The sequence below is a fragment of the Tenrec ecaudatus genome, chromosome 8 (assembly GCF_050624435.1).
Source record: "Tenrec ecaudatus isolate mTenEca1 chromosome 8, mTenEca1.hap1, whole genome shotgun sequence".
NCBI lineage: Eukaryota > Metazoa > Chordata > Mammalia > Afrosoricida > Tenrecidae > Tenrec > Tenrec ecaudatus.
This window is the reverse complement of record NC_134537.1, coordinates 36,562,469-36,581,646: the sequence shown is the minus strand read 5'-3', so window position 1 is coordinate 36,581,646 and position 19,178 is coordinate 36,562,469. Positions and strand designations below refer to the sequence as shown.

The 19,178-nt window shown below is 44.9% G+C and overlaps 1 protein-coding gene across 4 annotated transcripts in view; it reads right to left on the bottom strand.

The window, feature by feature from the left end:
- Positions 1 to 19,178, bottom strand: part of OPA1 (OPA1 mitochondrial dynamin like GTPase) — a 90,339-nt gene that overhangs the window by 3,652 nt on the left and 67,509 nt on the right. For all 4 annotated transcript variants that reach the window (XM_075556217.1, XM_075556219.1, XM_075556218.1 and 1 more), the window contains one exon: positions 625 to 699. In XM_075556217.1, the coding sequence (XP_075412332.1) occupies positions 635 to 699 (65 nt within the window). In that variant the 3' untranslated portion in view covers positions 625 to 634. The remainder of the gene's footprint in view (positions 1 to 624; positions 700 to 19,178) is intronic.

The following is a 19,178-nucleotide window of genomic DNA, read 5'->3' as shown; positions in this document are numbered from 1 at the left end:
CTCTCACTCACTCACTCACTCTCACTGACTAACTCACTCTCACTCACTCTCCCGCTCTCTCTCTCTCACTCACTCTCTAACACACTCTCACTCACTCACTCACTCTCACTCACTCACTCTCCCGCTCTCTCTCTCACTCACTCTCACTGACTAACTCACTCTCACTCACTCACTCTCACTCACTGACTAACTCACTCTCCCGCTCTCTCTCACTCACTCTCACTGACTGACTCACTCACTCTCACTGACTAACTCACTCACTCTCTAATTCACTCTCACTGACTCTCTCACAAAAACAAACGTGCAGCTTCTTAGATTAAAATAAAAGCAGCCCCATCCTTTATGCGCAGAACAGTGATATCCACCTGCACATTATGAACTATCTTAGCTGTTTGGCACTTAATGTGGCTCCTATTTACAATTAGTTCTGGAGACCGTGATGTCAGCCGGGAGTAGATCCGGCCGTGCAGAGGAACCTTGGACGTCTGGACGCCAGAAGCTCGCTTCCGAGTCTGGTCAGGGTGAAGAGGACGTGGGAGGGCAGGGAGGGCAGCTACTTCTGTGAGTGAAACGGAACTTGTGTGGTGAGAATGGACCAAATGAAAGAAGACAACTTTTACTCACATAATACAATTTATTTCTCCTGATGAAGGGCTTCAATGAAAGCATCAAGTTTTTCCTGAATTTCTCTAACTTTCTCTGTGGAGATAAAAAGAGAAGGAATCAATGGCATACACTGGTATTTTAAAAGGCATCACAAGAGAATGCTTGCTTAGCGTCTTGGAGAATGGGGGAGGGAGCTCCAACACGCTCTTTTATCCTTAAGGAAGAACAGCTAGAGCCTTGGTTGGCGTCCTCTAATCGAGGGCCTAGCAGGGATGACGTGGGCCTAGCAGGGATGACGCGGGCCTAGCAGGGATGACGAGGGCCTAGCAGGGATGACGCGGGCCTAGCAGGGATGACGCGGGCCTAGCAGGGATGACGCGGGCGTAGCAGGGATGACGTGGGCGTAGCAGGGATGACGTGGGCCTAGCAGGGATGACGCGGGCCTAGCAGGGATGATGAGAGCCTAGCAGGGATGACGCGGGCCTAGCAGGGATGACGAGGGCCTAGCAGGGATGACGCGGGCCTAGCAGGGATGATGAGAGCCTAGCAGGGATGACGCGGGCCTAGCAGGGATGACGCGGGCCTAGCAGGGATGACGAGGGCCTAGCAGGGATGACGTGGGCCTAGCAGGGATGATGAGAGCCTAGCAGGGATGACGCGGGCCTAGCAGGGATGACGGCAGCTCACTCAGAAAACGCGTGCAGGTTCACTGACACGGGAAATCATGTACAACATTTTATAGAGCTCACAGACGGTCTGGAGTGTCACTAAGGATTTACACTTAGCAGTGCTTGAAACAGAGGAAAACAATGAGATGATTTTGAAAAGGTAAGAAAATACTAGTGAGTGTTTAAATAGCCTCAGACTGGGAAATGATTTTCTAGGGAAAAGCAATGGGAGAAGTTATCAAGGCAAAGCTCCATCTACATAACTTAACTCCAACAGTGTCCTTTCAGATCCAAGTTAAAGAGCATGAGGGTGGGGGAAGTCTTTGCAACATGAAGAGATCAGTAACACTTGACTTTCTGAAACATAACAATTTCCTCCACAGGTATGAATTATTCACGGTACATAATGATCTCCTAATATTAAAAATGGGATGGATCTTAGTATACTGCTTCACTGTATCTACTTTAAAATAAAGACTCTACTAAGCATGATACATCTTTTTGTCCATTTCAAACAATTTACCCAGTTGTAGGCACTATCAATTAAATTAACTGGTTCAAAGCAAGCGATCCAGAGGCAAAACTGCCACGTATTCTACTTCACATCTACAGGAAAGCCTACCTGTAAGATGAACGTAATATGCAGCGCGCACAGCTCACACGCCGTCACGCAAGGTTAGCCGCCCCTGCGCGAGTGAGGGGCCTGCACCAGGCTCAGGAAGAGCAGTCCTTTCCAGGGACTCGGACCGGCCAGCAGGAACACAAGGCCTACCGCGTGCGGTGCTGACTGAACACCAGGAGGCTTCGTGTTCATTCTTAGCACTCGGCACGTTTTACTCTGAGCATTACTCTAAAACACGAAAGCTTTAAGAAAAAACCAAGTAATTCCTTTCCATAAACCACTGAGACAACTGACAGCAGTGAGCGCAAAGCCATACAGACATGGCACGTCTCCAGTTAGGCCAAGGAAGCCAGATAAAATGATCCTGCCTTATCTCTTGAAAGTCTAGCCTGTGTTTTCAGGCAGGCAGATTTCCATTTTGTAATTAGCAGGCAAGCTGTAAATGTACTTTCTCAAAGTACGGCTGTGTTCAAATTCAAAATTCAGTCAACTGCTTGCTGGAATAACTTCATCAGTGAGTATTTAGAGGCCCCAAACAAGTGTGGCGGCTGTGCACGTGCACGTGCTGGGGCAGTGCTGCTGGCTCTCTCAGCATCAGCGTGGTGGAGACGGAGCACTCCCCAGAAGGCCCTGGGCTTTCGTGGCGCTGCACCACCTGTGGGAATCACAGCAGGCGGCTGCACGCCAGTCTCACTAGCTCCTCTGACGGCTCCACTGAAAAGCACTTCTACCTGTGAACACTGTCCTGCAGGCGCAGGGGAACCTGGGTCCGCCTGGGCTCTAAGCTGGTGCAATCGGGCAGCTCGGCCTACCCTCCTGTGCTGGGCAGGCTGAGGGTGGGTGGTGGCGCAGCAGTGTCACTCAATGCAGGTGTCCAACTGTCGGGTCTGAATGAAAATCACGCTCTTACAAGGTCAGAGAGAAGTAATTCTCTCTAATGGAAACACAAGGATTATTTAATATAATCTTCTGTTTTAATATAAAAACAAACTTTAAAAGGACCACATTTCCCTTAAAACAGCTATGTTGTAAGCAAAATGTTTTACATTTAGACTATACTATGTCTGGATACCTCATAATGACACGAGACAGATAAGTTACGAGGAAGTGTGTGTGTGCGTGCAGGGTGGTGGTGGTGAGTGGATAACAAGTAAAGGTTAAAAATAAACAAATAATTATGGTAAACACCAAAACAAGCGATGCTCACTGAAGCTGCAGTCAAGAGCTCAAACGCTGCGATGCCCGCATGGGGCAAATCTGGCACACAACGCCTCTTCGGAGCAAGGACGCCACTTTGCGGACACGCGCCACGGCATTTTCAATCGCCTCACGTGCGTGTGAAAGTTGGGCCTTGACTAAGGAAGCTAAAAGAAGACGCGGTGCCTTTGAATGATGCCGCTGGCAAAGTACAAAAGAACAAACAGCTCTGGGAAGAAGTAGAGCCACCGTGCTCCTTAAGAGCGAAGCCGGCGAGACTTTATTTCATGTGCTTTGGACACGTTAGCAGGAGAGGCCAGGCCCCGGAGCACATCGTGCTGGGAAAATTGGAGGCTCAGCGAAAAAGAGGAGACGCTTGGTCAGATGGACGGACACAGTGGCTGCGACAATGGGCTCAAGCCTAAGAACCACTGTGAGTGTGGCCCAGCTCCAGTTCCAGGCGATGTTTCAGTGTATAGTACACATAATAGGGTCTCTGTGAGTTGGAATGGACTTGACAGCACCCAACATCATCATCATCATCATCACCAAAGTGAAACATGCGCCTGTGTGTTCGTGTGGGTAAGTTCTTCTTTATTTACACACAGCCCTTGCTGGAGGGAGGTGCGGAGGCGTCCCTTCGCTTACTCATCGCTTTGTGCCTGTGTAGGATGCTGGGAGGATTTTAAGTGCAGGGCCTCATATGCCCTCTTCAGTTACACAGTCTGTGTGGACCACTGCTAAAAACGAGGCCAACCAAAGCCTGGCGAGCCAGCCCGTCCCCGGCGTGTGGCTGAGAGCTGGGTCTGGGTTGAGTCCTGTGTCCTTGGATTCAGAAACACATGGCAGATCTACTGGTGTGAGAAGTTGCTAAGCAGCAGTGAACCACGACGAGATGGAAAACTCGGTAAGAATCCAGGAAGAGAATAGTCACCGCGTACATCGGAAAGAGTCTGCTAGCGGTATTACCATATGTCGGTGAGGTTATTACCACCTCTAAAGGAGACTAGATCTATCCATCTTTGGGGAAAGCTTCGGAACACATGCAAGTGCTAACCTGTTCGCGCAGTTTCAGCACCTCCCGTGTCCACGATGGTCAGTGCACTGGGCATGCTCACTAGGTGCTGCTCAGAGCCATGGCACATCCCACAGATCACGAGGCTAGCCACCAACCTAACCCACCACCACCGAGTCGACTCTGACGGCAGCAACCCCATGAGAGTTCTCCAGGCTGTCGGGCTCTAAAGGGGCAGACAGCTTCATCTTTATCCTGAGGAACAGCTGGTAGTTTTGAGCCACGGACCTTGTGGCTAGTAGGTCAACACATACTCCTCTATACACCACCAGAGCTTCTTGACAATAAGGGTCATCAGTTATTAGAAAGGAAACGAAAAACAACCAAACACCTGACAGACGTTCTGAATGTTGACTATTTACCAGCATGCGTCCATGCGTGCACACACCCCTGGACAGAGCACGCAGGCCTCCCAATCCCTCTGTCTCCAGGCGGAAAAATGCTGGGGTTGTAGCTCTACAAACAATCTGATTCCACACTTCACAAGGACAGTGCACCACACATGACTCAGCAGCACGACTGCCTACATTTGAATTAATTCCTAAAATGTCCAGATGAGCTTCCAGCATGGCCATGCTTACTCACGATGCCATTTGGCGGTATAGAAAAGCAAGTTGGTAATAAAAAGAAGGGGTAGAGAGGCAGCAATGAAAACTTTCTACTTTCCAATCCAATTTAATACCCCAGCATTCCCCTTTTATCAACGCCCAAATCTTACTGTATTTGACTATTTTATCACTTTCTTCTAGTAATATGTACAGATTAGCATGGTTAATTATAAAGTCAACACCCTTCTCCACTATTACTTTAGTACATATTAATGACTTTTGGATTCGATGAAATCTTTGATTTACTCAATAAATTAGATCAACTTGGGACGGGATGAGCAAACGGCAATTTCTCTTACACTGCAATAGGCGATCCTGTGTGTAGTGGAGACCAAGTGTCCTCTCCATTTATTCAATGTTTACTTAAAAGATGAGCTATTTCAAGCATCAATTCATTGTGCATCTTGATTGAGTCATGAATATTCCAATAATCCCTAACGCATAAAGCATCCGTCTCGAGAATGAAGTCCCTTCTTGCTGGCTTTCTTGTTTCCCTTCAGAGGACTCGACGCCCTTTCAAGCTGGGGGGCGCTTTCTTCATCTCCCCACGAAATGACACTGCTCCCCTCACTGTCTTTGTGAGTCTTCTGATACTGGCTCAAATGCAGACTAATCTGTAATTAGGTTTTGAATACACCACGAATACCAAAAGGCCAAGCGCAGGAGAAGGTTCACTTCAGTGGTTAATAACAGTTTAGAGCAGGGACAAAGACACAGACAGCACTATCACATGCTCTGAAATCAACCCTTTACAACGTTTGATGTCTGTAAAGAAAGTACAGAGAAACAAGTTGCAAATTTAACGAGAAGGACACCCCCCTCCCAAGTTCCAAATGCTCATGAACAGAAAGATTTGCTAGCATGCCTTAGTAAGTTTCGGGATACTTCAATAAAGGCGAGAGTCTGCTGCAACAAGCAGTCCATTAAAAGACTGAAAGTTAACACGTCTTGCTATGCTGTTTCTGAAATATGGTTGCTTTATATTAATCAACTACACTGGCAGATCAGGATACCCAGAAGTCCAGGATCTAAAGCAATCAATCATCCAGGATTTACGGAAATGAAACAGAAATGATGAATAAGAAATCGGATTCACAATTCTGAAACAACAGTAAAAACTTAGCGTCAACAGAAAAAACAAGGCGCCCCTTTTGCCCTAACTAGATGGCAGGGAGAACCAGAGAGCGAGCGCACGGTAAGGAGCTAAAGCGAGCACTGGCTGCTGCGTCTCGGCCCCACGGCCCTCTCCCCTCCACCCCCACCCGCTGCCCCAATGAGGCAGGACAGTGTGCGCACAGAACCACGAACGGGGAAACTCAGAATCCTCTGCATGTCACAGAAGAACGAGACATCCATTAACCTGGCCTGGAAGCGGTTTCAGGCTGGTGGGGCATTTCAAAGGTGGGGTCCTAGATTCTTGGGTCTGTGAGGTTTTAGGGTTCTCTCCGTCACGGCAAGCATCTGAGTGGAAATCCCTATGCTGGACTGGAATGGTCGCTACACTGCTAAGCACCATTCAGTCAGGCTCACTAGCAGCTCCATGCTCTTCTAGACAGACTTCACATAGACGAGAATAAAGAGCGCCGGATAAAAACCCAAACCCCTTCCTGGCCTTTTATGTCGAAGCCCCGGGGCGCGCATGTGTAGGGCTATAAGCACAGGGGGAGCATGCGGCACCACGGGCTCAGGAGACCCAGGTCTCGATGCCCAGCTCAGCCATGAGCCGACAAGTCTCAGCCCGACTTCTTTCTTTAGAGAATGAGTCCATATTAATTCAGAATCTGTATTATTTTAAAATGTAGAACTAAAATCAGCTCTTCTACCTCTTCGTGTGTTTATAATTGCAGTTTTAAAATTCATAGTCTTTTTCTTTATCCAGTATCTATTGCTTTGATGTTAAGCTGGCCAAAAAAACCCTAACAAAAAAGTGATCACAAATTACAGTATTATGTTCATGGAGCTACATAATTCATTTTGGACAGATCCATTTTATAATGTCATTTCCAGGAATCAAAGTGAGGAACAGGAGGGATGGCTTGTGTGAATTATCTTCTCACCAAAAAAGCCTGTCATTTAAAATCACAACCTAGAGTAGCACTTGCTATGTGATAGATGTCCATGAATATTCATTCCTGCTGACTGATCTGACTTAACGTATACATGCTTAATTTAAACATTAAGGCTCAGTGTTTTTAGAAAATAGTTGTTTTCATATACCAGCACAACGTGGCTCAGAAACCAAGCTACCCTAAGAACGAAGGTGGTGCACATTGCAGCCACACCTATCTGCTGGAGTATTGTGATCACAGCACAAATTCATCCTTTTGTTTAGAATTTTTTACTACTGTAAGAACTTCTGCCAGGCATCTTGTGGCTAATACCATCAACTGTTTGGCTAAAATCACATCTCTTCAAGTACTTTTGATATTCTGAAGCCTAATTCCCCAAAGCCCTCAGCACGAATGATCCGAGGAGCATTTTATCTAAGTCCTTCTCCTGGCCAGGTCCTTCAACTTTCCTAAGTAGCTGCAGCCCGGGTCCCAGCCCCGCGACACTTCACGTTTATGGCGCTCAGCTCACCAACGGCGCAAACAGAGCCACTGCTGGCACTTGCCAGTGAGTCCAGGACCCCACACTCTCCTGACACTTGTTAAAAGCTCAGCTGCGTGAAGAAATTTCATTTATGAAAGATTATATGGAAGATGTATGACAAGATTTCAAAAGGTTAATGGAAAAATGCCATTATCTTTTAATTCTATTTTTTCCATAAACTTTTTGAAGGCCCCACGCCATATAACACTTCTAGATGTTATGCATTTCATTTTTGGGTAAGCCAAATCCAATAGCTCTGGAAATGGCCTGCATCATTTTTGACTCCCTTCACCTAGAATTGCTTTTGCGATCAGCCTCCATTGAGGGACATGATAATAAAGAGCCTGGGGAAATTTATGGTTCGACCTACCGTGTCCATTAGCCCCACTCAGAGATATAACTCAGTGTCTCCATTGGGAGGATCAGAAAAATCGTCCTCAGGTGTGTGTACTAGAAATCCCTACGCTTCTCCTAAGCAGCTGCCCTTTGGTTGCCTGATGGCCACCGTAAATCATGTAACCGACTTCGCTTCCGCTGGGCCCCGCCATTCGGCAGCCCAGTTCTAGCAAAGATCACAGAGCTCTCGAGCAGGGCTTTGAGCCGGTGCCCATCCCACCCCAAGCTTCATTTTTTTCTCTTTCCTGCCACTCAACTTCCTCACTGAAGTATTTTCATTTTTAAAAAAATTTAGGGTTTACTTTTGTAAGCTACTTGAAATCCTCTCTGGGATGAAACCCGGAATTAGTAAACAGGTGGTGTGGAGAAGGCACACTCTTTACCAGCTACTTCCCTCACCACACTGGAACATACTAGAGAAGCCTTTGGATCTCAGCAATGCTCGAACAGTCAGTAACTTAAGAACACGGTTCTGGGCAAGAGTATCTTTAACCTACTGAAAGCAATACCTTCTTGAAAGAAAACCTTTTTCTATTTCTGTTCAATTATCGGAAAAGCCAATGATGTAAATATTTATACCTAGATAAGGCATTTTCAAAAGTAGGTGATCCATAATCATGATCATTCTCTTAAATTTAAAAGTTATATAGATTCCTATATTAGATTAAAATTTTCTACACTGAATTATGTTACAACTCAGTTTATATAAAATGTTCCCTAACAATTACTCAAATTATTGAGGAAAAATCTTTTACGCATGAATTCATTTATCATACACTGTTTTATTTGTTCCAAGTAGAAAGTTAAAAACAAGACGCATTATTTTAGAATGACTACACTTAGTACGCTTCTTCAGGATTGCTAAATGTCAATGTGCTTTTAAAAGAACGACTTGACTGGGAACATTAGAAAAGCCTTTTTTGTTTTGTTTTGGGGAAATCTGTACAATACATTGTCTCAATCAATTAATAATGCTTTTGAAAAAAATCCATCGTTTTCTCCGCCTCCAATCTTCAAGGTATATTTTTTTCTCTGAATTTTGCCGAGAGGAAATTCTAAACATTCTAAGAATAGGAACATAACTCAGGCAGCACCTTAAAGAGACAGGGCATCATTTATCACCTGCCAAGCCAGATTTACACGACGCGGGCCCCTTCTGCTCCTTTAAGGCTGCAAACAGATGGGAAGTGAATGGACAGACAACGGACGAGAAAACACAGGGAGGTGCACTGCGTGTATGTTCCCAGCAGAAGAAAGAGGTCAGAGTGTAGCTGCATGACTGGGTCCTGGAAAGGGTCTTTCTTCAAGCTGTTACAAAGACAAACGCTGTTCCTCGCCCTGCTGCCAGACTGTTATAAATATTGGTTTGTCAAAAGACCTTCAGTGCGGGTGCTTTAAAAAAGGGGGTGAAATAGACAGATGAATCATGAGAAGGACTCTTAACAAGCCAAGTAATAGAATTTTTAAAGAGAAAAGAAGATTGGAAAATCTAATCCTGATTTTTAAACTCAGTTAAAATTGTTTTTAAGATGGAATTAAGAGCTGCAAACTTTAGTCGTTAGGAGCTTAGTGAGATGAAAACAAAAAAGATATTCAAGCGATAACTCTCAAAAGCTGCACTCAGACCAAGCATCCGACTAGGACAAGGACAGTTACTGCACAGCAAGGCTTTGCTAGGCTGGCCCCAGAGCTCTCAGTTATTTCCTTCACCCGCCAACTACAGGAGGCATTCTGTGAAGCAGAAAAAGGCCCCGAGAAATAAAAATAACTTGGGGATTAACTTCACATAAGTATTAAGCAAGAAAATCACCTGTAAATTAAGTTGATTTCCCACCCCCACCCCCCCCACCCCTTGTGGAATGGAAAATCACAAAGTTCCAACAGGAATGTTTAGAAAACATAGATTTAAAAGCCTAGGTTATTGCTTCCCTGTTAGATGGCCACTTGTTTAACGTCAAGCCTTTACTACCCCAGACGCTCTATCTTGTAATAGCTGGGCACCGTCAGCTTTCTTCACCACATTAGCTTATGCACCCCTTTTGTTTTCCGAGATAATGCCGGGAGGGTGGGTGAGCATCACAGAATGACAGGTTATTGGAACAAAGTGTACTTGTGTTCAGGCCCAATGTCCATCTGCTACCTTCATACTTAACCTATACATATATGTACATAGACCTATATCCCTATCGCTATATATTTACATATGTACATGCCTATGTTTATACCTCTATAAATGTCTTTTGCCTCCTAGTTCTTTCCTCTATTTCCTTTTACTTTCCCCGTCCCTCTATCATGTTCGACCTTCATTTGACTCTCTGTACTTCCTCTCAGCAACATTGCATTCTCACCATCGATTTTACATCTCTGGTTGTTCTCTTGTCCCTGGGTTTGTTGGCGCCCCCCTCCTTTTCCCTACTTCCTCCTCTCCCCTTCTCCCCACACCCCACCCCAACAATCGGTCCAATTGTTTTCTCCTCAGGAGTGTTTATTCTGCCTATCTTATGTAGATAGACGTGAAAAAAAAGGAGGAAAACAATAGTCTACGAAGAGTTGCAGATCTGTCTGCTGACCCTTATGAATGCTTTCCCATCGGGTCTGATGCAGTCAGTACCAGGCCCTGCTCCGAGTTCAAGGTCTATTTTCACAATTCCTCGAGGACTTTGTTGCTTTGCTCCCCGTGCTGCTCTGTTGCACTCTCTTCTTGTTACACCCTAGTGTGTGTGCAGGGTGGGGAGGAGGGGGGCCTCAGATCGGGCACAATTCCTGCACTGTGTCTCTGGTGATGGCCCCTATAGCGCTGTGGGTAAGGGGACGTCGTGTCTTGTGGTGGGGTTGACTCTACAGTCCTCTCTGTGCATTGGCTGCTCTGAGCATGAATGCTGTTCTCAATGTTTGGTCGGCCAGGAAAGCAACCGAGCCCTCATGGAAGAAGCACACCAACTTGTGTGATCATGAGGTGTCAACAGGATCAAGTATAAGGCATCACAAGACCCAAAACCAACTATTTTGATGCGAAAGAGGGGGTTCACAATGAGAGCCAAAGCCCATCTGTAAACAATCAGACGTTCGCTCACAGAAGGGTCACAAAGAAGGGATGAGCCAGCCAGGGTGCAGTACAGCACCGATGAAACACACAACATTCCTCTAGTTGTTTAATGCTCCCTTCTGCCCCCCATTATGACCCAGCTCTATCTTAAAAATCTGGCCAAACCAGAGCATGTACACTGGTAAAGACAGAACTCTTGACACACAGAATCTAGGACAGATAAACCTCTCAGGACCATTAATGAGAGTAGCGATACCATGAGGATAGGAGGGAGGTGGGGGGAGAACAGCTCGCAACAATCGATGCACTCCCCCCACGCCCCACCTTCCCAGGGGGACAAAGAACAGAAATGTGGGTGAAGGGAGACAGCGGATGGTGTAAAATCTGAAATTAATAATAATTCATAAATTATCAAAGGTTCACAAGGGTGTGAGGTTGGGGGAGGAAAGGGAAAAAAAGAGAAGCTGATACCAAGGGCACAAATAGAAAGAAAATATTTTGAAAGTGATGATGGCAACTTATGTACAAATGTGCTTGATACAACTGTTGTATGCATTGTTATAAAAGCTGTAAGAGTCCCCAATAAAATATATTTTAAAAAAGTTAAAAGAGTAAACAAATACAAGTCTGGGTTATGTTTTTGAGGAGGGAAGTCCTTTTAAGTCTTCATGAAACAAATTCATCATTCTATGGTATTCTGTTACTTAAGTTTTTAATCTTTGTAAGTAAACACCCATGCATTTTAATCTAAAAATATATAGTTTTTCTATATATTTTTCATTTCTTCATAGTACTTCAAATTCTATACCATTGACTAGACTAATGATACTATTATTAGAATTACCAAATGTCTCAAAAAGGTTACTGAGATTATTTCTCAACAAACTGCTAATGTTCCTTCTAAAGTAGACCAGGTATATATATATATATATATATATATATATATATATATATATATATATATATATATATATATATATATATATATATATATATATATATATATATATATATATATATATATATATATATATATATATACTAGATACAGGAATGGATTTTCAGTTTGCAATTGTCATCCCTAATCTAAGAAAAACTGGTTCTTAAGACATGACGCTGCTCACTCGGTGATCCCTGAAGGTGTGGGCGCTGCAGTGAAGTGTGGTGAAGAGATCAGCTGGTGTCCGGCTGTCAGAAAGATAGCTGGGGTCCTAAAACCAGTAGCCATTTAACTGAGGCTCCAGAGAGGATTGTAAATAGTAAAATCTAAGATCAGCAGAGGAGCGTAAGTTCTGAGCACCCCGCTTGCAGAAGGCTATAGGAGACAGTGAAAGCCCCAAATCCATTTTCAGAGCCCCACGTGGATTAAGCCTTAATTGAACGCCTTCTGACTACTGAGGGGAATAGTCTTGTCCTCAAAGCACACTGGAAGGTGGATCACTGCAGACACAGCTAGGTCATAATTGAACCTATCACCTATTGTTTCCTTTCCCTTTTGACCCATTTGTAATTTCTGGTTTCTATTATCTTCTGCTTTCACTTGGATGGAGTTTTTTGTTTTACTTTGTTGTTGTTAAGTTTTTTGTTTTCTATTATTTTCTTTATAATGATAGGTAATTTTATAAATAGCAAATTTATAAACGAGTAGTTTCGAAGAGGGAAGTCAGGGTGATTATAGGACAAGGGGAGCTAATAACAATGGGCACAAGAATGAAGAAAGTGTTCTGGAATCCATTGTAGTGATGGCTGCGCTAGTGATAGACTCAAGCCAAGGAATCGCATGGTACATGAAATCCATATCAATAAGACTGTTAAAAAAAGACTTAAGTATTTCACTGCTCGAGATTTTTGATGATTATTTTCATTATGACAGTAAGCTGAGAAATGAAAAAAAAACTGGTATAATATTTAAAAAGAAAGCCAAGTCACATGATCTTGGCCATAAATATTCATGTGACTGCCCCGATTACTGACCCCAATGAACATCATTTTTTCCCCCAACTCAATAATTTGGGTAATGTCTTGCAAGCTTCGTAGGACTTTACAGGGCGAATATGAAGGAGCATGAGAGCTCCACACAGGATTTGGAGCCTAGAGTACTAAACAACGCACAGGAGACCTCTCTGCCCCGATGCCCGCCTTGCTTTTCCCGTTTTCTCTTCATTGTTAGGCATGTTGGACATAGCGATTTTGGTATAATTAAGAATAAACTTGCTACGTACGGTTATTAAAGATACCCGTTTTGATATTAGTCAGTTAAAAATTTAGTTTAAACTCCCCTCATTTTATAGTTGGCTAGTCAGTAATAATGTACTTGCTTAGCAAAGCATCTGCTATCAACAGCGTCATAAGACTACTGAGCAGTAAGTAGCTTTTGAATCCTGTACCAATTGATCGATGTGCTCGACGTTGACTTTAAATGGGTGCGTCAGGCCTTGAAAAATGTGCTCGGTTCCAAAGGGCCCATTTGGAGCCTGGCTTTTCTCATCAATAACCTGGAGAGCACAGCACTCGGTGGCCACGTGGGATTCCGCGCCCGGATGAGTCTTCTCTCACACACAGCAGTCCCCACCGCAAGCATTACTTTGGTCCTGTTGCCAAAATTCTCTCTCTTCCTTTGCCACAACATAAAGCAGAGACTACTTCTTCCATACAGATTGGAGGTAACATCAGTCCTTCACTAGCTTCCTTAGCTGCTTTAATTCGTCAGTATCATAATGAAAAATGTCGTTTCACAAAGGCAGAATCTAAAAATTCAGTCACTTTCATCCTGACAAGGTGCCTTCAACAGTTCACATAGTTACCGGCCACCTAAAACATCAAAATTCCTAACAAAGATGCAGTTATGAACATTTAAAACAGTGACATGGGTGGTGTGACCCCGAGGCGAGCATCGGTAAGCCATGCTAGGGCGGCACGCAGGGCTGAAGACGCAGAGAGGACGCGGGTTTCGGAGTCGGGTTCGCAATCACTGAGGGACGTTCAAGGAACAGGTGGGAAGGAAAACACTGGTTGAGGGACAGAGATGAGACAAATGGGGGGCGGTAGACCACAGAAGACAATAATGGATGGTTCTACGTGGACCGTGGTCTTGACCCTCGGTGTTTTCTCTACATATCACCGTCCTCTGCTCTGCGGCGCCTCTTGTTATTGTTTCAATCAAACTCCTTCTGGACTTATGCACTTAGAACCTGGTAGCTCAATGCTACCTTTTCATCCATCAATCCCATTGCTATTAATTTTCTTTGGCTATGTGTACAAAGACAAAACAAACCTATTAGCAACAAATGCAGTTTTAGTTACTTAGAAAGTTTCCAAGTCATACTGTCTCTGTCAGATTCTGAGAGGATGACACTTGGCAATTTTACTCCAGTTGGGAGAATGGCACTCTGTACTACTGTGAGCAAGAAGAACAGGAGAGCGAGAGTTTGGGAGCAGGAGGGCAGTTGGTGATGGTGGGGAGTGGCCAGAATCACCTGTGGATACCGGAGTGCTACCTCTGGAAACAGAATTTGAAATATGTTACTTCCCCTTTCTGTAATTTTAAATTCCAAATTCTGAATACAAAAACCTTTCAGTCGCATCATACTCTAGGGCCTCTATCCTCATTCAGCACGGTGTCTGGGGATATGGCAGGTATGGGGAAAGTTAAGGGGACTTGGTAGCACTGTAGTTGAACTGCTAACAACAAAGTCGGTAGTTCAAACCCACCAGTTGCTCTGAGGGAGAAAGATGAGGCTGCCGGCTGCCATAAAGATATTCTATACAATGTACATGAACACAGAGAGTTGGAACTGACTCAGCTGTAGGGGGTTTGATTTTTGGTTTACAGGGTAAGTTTGATTTATGTTCAAGAGAGTCTTGCTTGACCCTTTTCTTCCTGAAATACAAAAGAACAAAATCTTTCCAGCTAACTGAGGGTCATCTGAGCTCTGCTGTGACGACATCTAATTGTTGAAGCTTTGAAGTGGTGAGGAGAGTCTAAACACTGGCGCAGACATTGGGGCGATGTTTGAGAGCAAGGAGGGAATCCCTTCAAATAGAAGCAGCGACCGCGTATTTCCCTTCCAATCTTAGGGTTTATTAAGAAGACAGTAGTATTTCATTGCTCTGTTGCAGTCCCTTTTCTTACAAGATTGTAAAACATGCGCTGCGACATTTGTCTTCGCTTATCCAACACGATGAACGATGAGAAGCGAAACACAGCTCTCGTGCTGATAAGTGATCCTGCTCCCAGAGTGTCAGGAATGAACGAGGGTGGGGGTGAGTCTGCAGTCACCATAAGGGGGGTTGGGAAATCAGCCTGCAGTCACTGTGGCCCAGTTTTCGGCTTAGTCCTGCATCTCATGCGCTGGCTCCTCTATCTTTGCTTCTTTCTAATTAATCAAAAGGAAGCCAGGACAGAGGAATAGGAGGAGACTGGGAAAGGGAGGAAGCACAAAGCTGAACCTCAACAGCATTGTGCACTCCCAAGAGAAACAAACTTTAAGTTTCAGGAAACAATTGCCTGCTGTCTGGGAGATGCTCAGGCATCAAACACTACAGAACAGTCAACAGAGGCAGGAGGCCGGGCGCACTGCTGCCCGCTGCGAGGGCTGCCTCTAATCCCTCCGCTCTCCTCAAAAGGCCAGCTGTTGCCACCTCGTGTAGGGAGCCGGCAGAGCAAATGAGCTACCGCAGCCGAGAGCAGAGGAGACTGGAAACACTCAAATGCGTCCCTGTTACACTATGCTGCCTGGACACCACAGGACATACCACTGGAGTAAGTCTGTAGAGTCGCATCCCAGGTCAAAGGCTTCTCGACTGTTTTCACAGTTGATTGGTAAATGAGATGTGAACATGGAGCATTAATAAGTCCCGAAGGTAACTATGTTCTGGGAAGCTCCTAGGGTGTTAAGAGAAAGATTCTCATCGTTGATAATGTATACTGGGAAAGGACACTGCTCTATGGGAGGATTCAAACACAAAGAGCCATTCTATACAACTATAATCGATTTTTCCAAAGAACTTTTAGTCAAATTATTTTGGTACAGCACCGGAAACACCTGGGCTACGATCTTGCCTTTCCTCCTTACTACCTATTAGTTCCAGTTCTTCAGCTGTAAAATGAGAAACACCACAGAAGGTCAACAGGAGTAGGAAATAACACTGCATGCAAAGTCCCTAACCTGATAGCTGGCACAGAGGAAACATGCACACATTCAGAGGCAATTCCAAAGTTCTGATACAACAGTGAAAAGGAATTCCTTGCAATGGATGGAGGAAAAGACTCCTTCGTCTCAGAAAAGACACCCAAGCGACGGCTAACACACTCCCGCCCTTGGGAGCAATGGCTCTGATGAAGCACAGAGAGAACAGAAAGCATTACTCAGGCTTCAGAGAAGAGCGAACCAGAGAAAAAGCTAAATTCCAAATCCCAAGCACCTTAGGCGAAAATCCAAAAATGATCAGCAACACCGAGTTAATACAATACTTACAGGGAAAACAATAAAGAATCCGGATCCCACGTATTCCCGCTGGGACCATGTTTAGCACCAATGCCAGCAGAGCTGATGCTCAACTTGTGGAGGCTGGAGCAGTGGGCAGGGGTAGGGGTAGCATAGATGGGAATACAGTCTAACAAAAATGTGGGAGGGGTTAGCACAATTACTTTTTGAATGGTGGCAATCATAAGGGAGAAAGAACAACGTCAAATGAGTCATAATTTAACATCTTTTGCCTCTCCCAAGATAGCATTTTAAAATCATGTTCCATTCTAATAAACAGATTGGACATATACTAAATATTATGTTAGAAACCATTACAGATTTGATTTAAGTTAGCACCGTATTAGAGATCTATGAAAGTCCTATGAGCGTGAACGTGGGGGCTGAGTCGGGCTGTGCAAGGACGGGAGAGCTCGGAGCGTGGTGGGTTCTGCAGACTCAGAGTCCAGGGGCCCCTGAGCTAGACGGCTCACTGAGTGCTTCCCGAGGCCACTCAGTCTGTTGCTATCACCAGAGACCATGCTTTCAACATCTACTTTTCTCTGGGCGTCCCTGGGTGCAGACCCCAAAAGACGGGAAGTTTGGGCCGCCTGAGTTGGAATCCACTCAAAGGCAACTAGAAGGGCAGTGGGCGTGGTTTTCGCCAACGTATTTTCACACGCCCCTGGACACATAGCAGTTTAAAAACGAAGTAAACCTTTCTTTTTATTCTTAACCTTTTTATGTTAAAACAATCTCCCACTTTGAAAAAAGTTACATGAATATTAGAATTCATGCATTATTTTTCTGAACTGTTTGCAGTCATCAGGCACCATTACATCCACCTAAAATCTATTTTGTATTCACTACAAGTAAAAACACTTCCCTAAGTCAGCACCCTGTAACAATCAGAACATTAAAAACGAACACTAGTGTTTTACTACTGTGTAACCCTCAGGCTCCACGCGGATTGTCACTGATCCATACACTGTACTCGCCGCCATGGCTGGTGTCCCCTTCCCTCTGCAACGACACCTCAGCCTTTTTTGACAATTAGAGGCCAGTGAGTTTTAGATTGTGCCTTATTTTGAGTTTGCCTGTAGGACTGGGTTCAAGTTCATACATCTTTTGATGCTCTAGATATGATTCTGGGCTGTCTTCAGTGCATCTATAAGAGGACACGTGACTCTGATCTGACCAGTACCAACCTTACAGTTCCAACACCCGATGGAGCTGCTGATTGTCAGCTGGGGCACTGTCCGGGGGCCTTTACTTTCCCTTTCTAATTAATAAGCATTTTATGTGCAGACATCTTGTGGGATTATACCAACATCCCATTTCTTAGCACGGAGTTCCTATTTTAGTCAATGGGTTACATATAAAGTTACTGGCATGGGTTTTGATGAGAAAACTGTCCCAAAGCTTGGCCAGCTGGAGCCCCTGCAAGTTGGCTGCTCTGTCCTGTTGGCCCGCCCCTTTCCTACTTCAAACATGCCCTTTCTGACAACAGAACAGGTCTCAGGCTCCCCCATCCCTTCCCCGCCTTCCCAAGAAGTCCTGGGTCCTTTATCTGACTTCTCCTTTCAAGAGCTTCCTTAGCCCCTCTTTGGTCTTCCTAACTTGAGCTTTCTGGTTGTGATCATGGCCAACCCACTCCAGAATGAGAAAGGACTTTGTTTTTAATTGTTATATATATGCTTATTTTAAAGCACAAATGGTTTATGTGTTTCCAAAGTAAAGTGGCCAAATTATTTACATTCAAGAAAATTTAAGGCTGACCCCAAATCGGTATTAAAATGTTTCCACTCTCTCAGGGGAACAGGGCACTGACCCACCCAAGAGGAGGGTATTGCTTGTGTCTCCACAGGGAAAGAGGGACCAGACTTAAACCCGGTGTTCCAGGATGCGAATGTAGTGTGTTGGCATGGAGAGGGGAGCCAGTGGAGGGGTCTGAGGGCTCAGCCCCAATACCAGCTATGAGGACAACTGCCCCTCCCCCCAGAAGAATTTACTTTAGAGGACGGCACTGAAGCTGCAGCTAGGGAAGAGGGACATGTCTGATCAGAGCACACGGGAGCAAATGAAGGGGGAGGAAGAGAGAATGGAGTACATCCTGGCCCACCAGGCCTAGAGGATGATATCCCCGCTCCAAGCAGCCAATGCGCAGACTGGACCATATAGCTGATCCCACTATAAGACACGACATACCATGCTGATCCATGGCCCTGCGGGGGACAACACTGGAGACTCAGTGTTGGGATTGGCCCAGTCTGACCCTGAGACACTGAGGCAAAACACTAAAGCTGTGTAGCAGAGCAACCGGGAGCAGAGCAGAGAGCTCCCAAGGGAGTGCAAAGGATAGGTTTATGGGGCCAGAGTGTGGCACCCCATCGGACTTGATTGGAGGACACGCCTAGAGGTCAAATATCAGACCTTGATCTATTTACAGGTTTTTTCCTTTCTTTTAAAAATTTCTCTTTGTTTTTTTTCTTAATCTATTCTTTTCTGGGTTATTGGTTTTCTTTTTTTGTTGTCATCGCCGTGTTCTCTTTTGTCGCTTTGTCTTCCTATGCTTTGTTTTTGGTGCATATTATTATCTCTGCAAGTCGATCTAGATACGATGGGCTGGATGAACAGTCCGGAGGAGAAAACAATGGGACCGATGGTTCTGGGGGGACATGGGAGAGGGGGAGGCGGAGGAAAGGAGGTGGTGTTGACCAACCCAGGGACAAGGGAACAACAAATGACCTAAAACTAGTGGTAAGGAGGGTGTGAGAGGCCTGGTAGGGATTCAGCATGGGCAGTATAACCGAGAAGATTTATTGAAACCCAAATAAAGGCTGAGCATGATAGTGGGAAAAGAGGAAAGTAAAAGGAAATAGAGGAAAGCACTAGGAGGCAAA